Source organism: Parus major, unplaced genomic scaffold (assembly GCF_001522545.3).
Source record: "Parus major isolate Abel unplaced genomic scaffold, Parus_major1.1 Scaffold388, whole genome shotgun sequence".
NCBI lineage: Eukaryota > Metazoa > Chordata > Aves > Passeriformes > Paridae > Parus > Parus major.
Window position 1 is genome coordinate 60,985 of NW_015379305.1, and position 2,046 is coordinate 63,030.

The following is a 2,046-nucleotide window of genomic DNA, read 5'->3' on the forward strand; positions in this document are numbered from 1 at the left end:
TCTGGGTGCCCCCACCCCACCAGAACCTCATTTTCTATCAAACCTGGTGCCCCCCACCCCCAACCCTCTGACCCCTAAAACCCCCTTGGGATTGCAGTCCCGCCCCTGGGATTTGGGGTTCCACTCCTGGGATTTGGGGTCCCCCCACCTTTGGAGCTGTGCTGGGGGGTCCCCAGGAGCTCGCAGCGCTCGAACCCCACCTCGGGGGACGTCAGGTATGCCGGGAACTGCTCCGGCCGCAGCCGGATCCGCTGGTAGTTCCGGTACGTCGTCTCCTGGGAACACGGGATCAGCCCCCAAGAACACCAAACACCCCCCTGGACATCCTCCCCCCAATTTTTAAACCCCATCCTCTCAAACATCCCCCCTTTACAATCTCTGTGACTACCCCAAACCTGGCTGGAACCCCTGTGACCCCCCCCAAACAGATCTATAACCCCCCCAACGCCCCCCCAGACCCTCTGTAACCCCACAACGCCCCCCAGACCCCTTTACACCCCCCAGCCTCACCGTGAGCCCCTTGCGTTTGCGGTAGGACTCCCAGGGCTGCGGCTCCAGCAGCAGGATCCCGCCGGGCCGCAGGTGCCGGAACGCCCTCCGGAAGAGCCGCTTGAGCCCCTCATCGCCCCAGTTGAGCTGCACCCACTTGGTGAGGGACAGCAGCAGCAGCACGTCGAACTCGGGGCGCTGGGCCCCCACGGCCTCCTCGCGCTCCGGGACGTAGTTCCCCTGCCGGGGGGGCACGGTCAGCGAGCGGGGGGCACCGGGACAGGGGGCTGGGGGCTTGGGGGGGAGGCTGAGCCCCACAGAGGGGGCTTGGGGGGGAATGAGGGACGGGGGGGCACCCCCTGAGAGGTTTGGGAGGGTGAGAGGCACACTCTGACCCCCACTAAAGGGTTCTGGGGTACCCATGGAGGAATTTTAGGGGGTATGGGGAAGTTGCTGAGCTCCACCGAAGGGTTTTGGTGGGCGAGGGGCGCGTTCTGAGTCACACACAGGGATCTGGGGGGTGGGGGGCACATACTGAACCCCGCCCCGGGGTTTTGGAGGCCCCAGACTGAGGCCCTGAGCTGCCCCACACAGACCCCAAGGATGGAATGGAGAGTTCCACTCCACTCCAACCTCCTGGTGACCCCTTCAGACACACTGACAACCCCCTGGAACTCACCCGAGACCACCCAAAATCCCCCTGCACCACATAAACCCATCTAAGATCCCCCCCAGACTCACTGGAGATCCCCAAACCCACCGTTACCTCTCTAGATGTACCAAGACCCCCCAAAACCCATCTAAAACCCAGTTAAAACTCTTCTCAATCCCTCCAGCCCCCTCAAACCCACCAAGACCCCCTAAAACCTTTACCAACCCCCCACACCTACCTGTCACCCCCTCAGAGCCACAGAGACTCTCGAAACGTTCCTCACGCCCCTTTCAGACCCACTAAGACCTTCCAGAACCCATCCCAAGCCCCCGTTCCCGCTCGTCACTCCCCCAAATCCCCCCAAATCTCTCCCGCGCACTCACCGTGACGAACACGACGTTGTGCGGGAAATCGGCGGCCCCGGGCCCGTCGGGCGGGAGCTGCGGGGCAGCGATGGGGCCCCGGCTGGCCAGGAGCGCGGCGGGGAAGCCCTTCCTGGCCCCCCCAGCGGCGTCGCCGTCCGCCCCCAGCCCCTCGGACAGGTAGTGGCGGATGTTCTGCCGGGCCGAGCGGATCAGCCGCCCGTCAATGTCCAGCCCCACGACCCTGGCGGGCGCCCAGCGCTTGGCGATGCTCAGCGTGAGGTGCCCCACGTTGCACCCCACGTCCAGCACCTCCTTCCCCGCGAACCACTCGGGCCGCAGCACCCGCAGCCGCGCGTCCTCCACGTCCGGGTTGCGGTACCCGTAGTATTTGCAGTAATTCCCGTACTGGAACTTGCGCACCTGGTGCCGCGGCCGCTGCGCCGCTTTCCCGGGGGGCTTCGGCTTCTCGGCAGCGGGAGGGGGCGGCGGGCGAGGCCCCTCGGATTTGCTGCAAGTCCGTCGGCGCTTGCGGTGGCGGCC

The 2,046-nt window shown here is 65.7% G+C and overlaps 1 protein-coding gene across 1 annotated transcript in view; it reads right to left on the reverse strand.

Moving 5' to 3' along the window:
- MEPCE (methylphosphate capping enzyme) overlaps nt 1-2,046 on the reverse strand; it is a gene marked incomplete at its 5' end in the record, with an annotated part of 2,586 nt that extends 540 nt beyond the window's left edge. The window contains 3 exons of the mRNA XM_015616262.1: nt 149-275; nt 511-729; nt 1,525-2,046. Of these exons, the coding sequence (XP_015471748.1) occupies nt 149-275; nt 511-729; nt 1,525-2,046 (868 nt within the window). The remainder of the gene's footprint in view (nt 1-148; nt 276-510; nt 730-1,524) is intronic.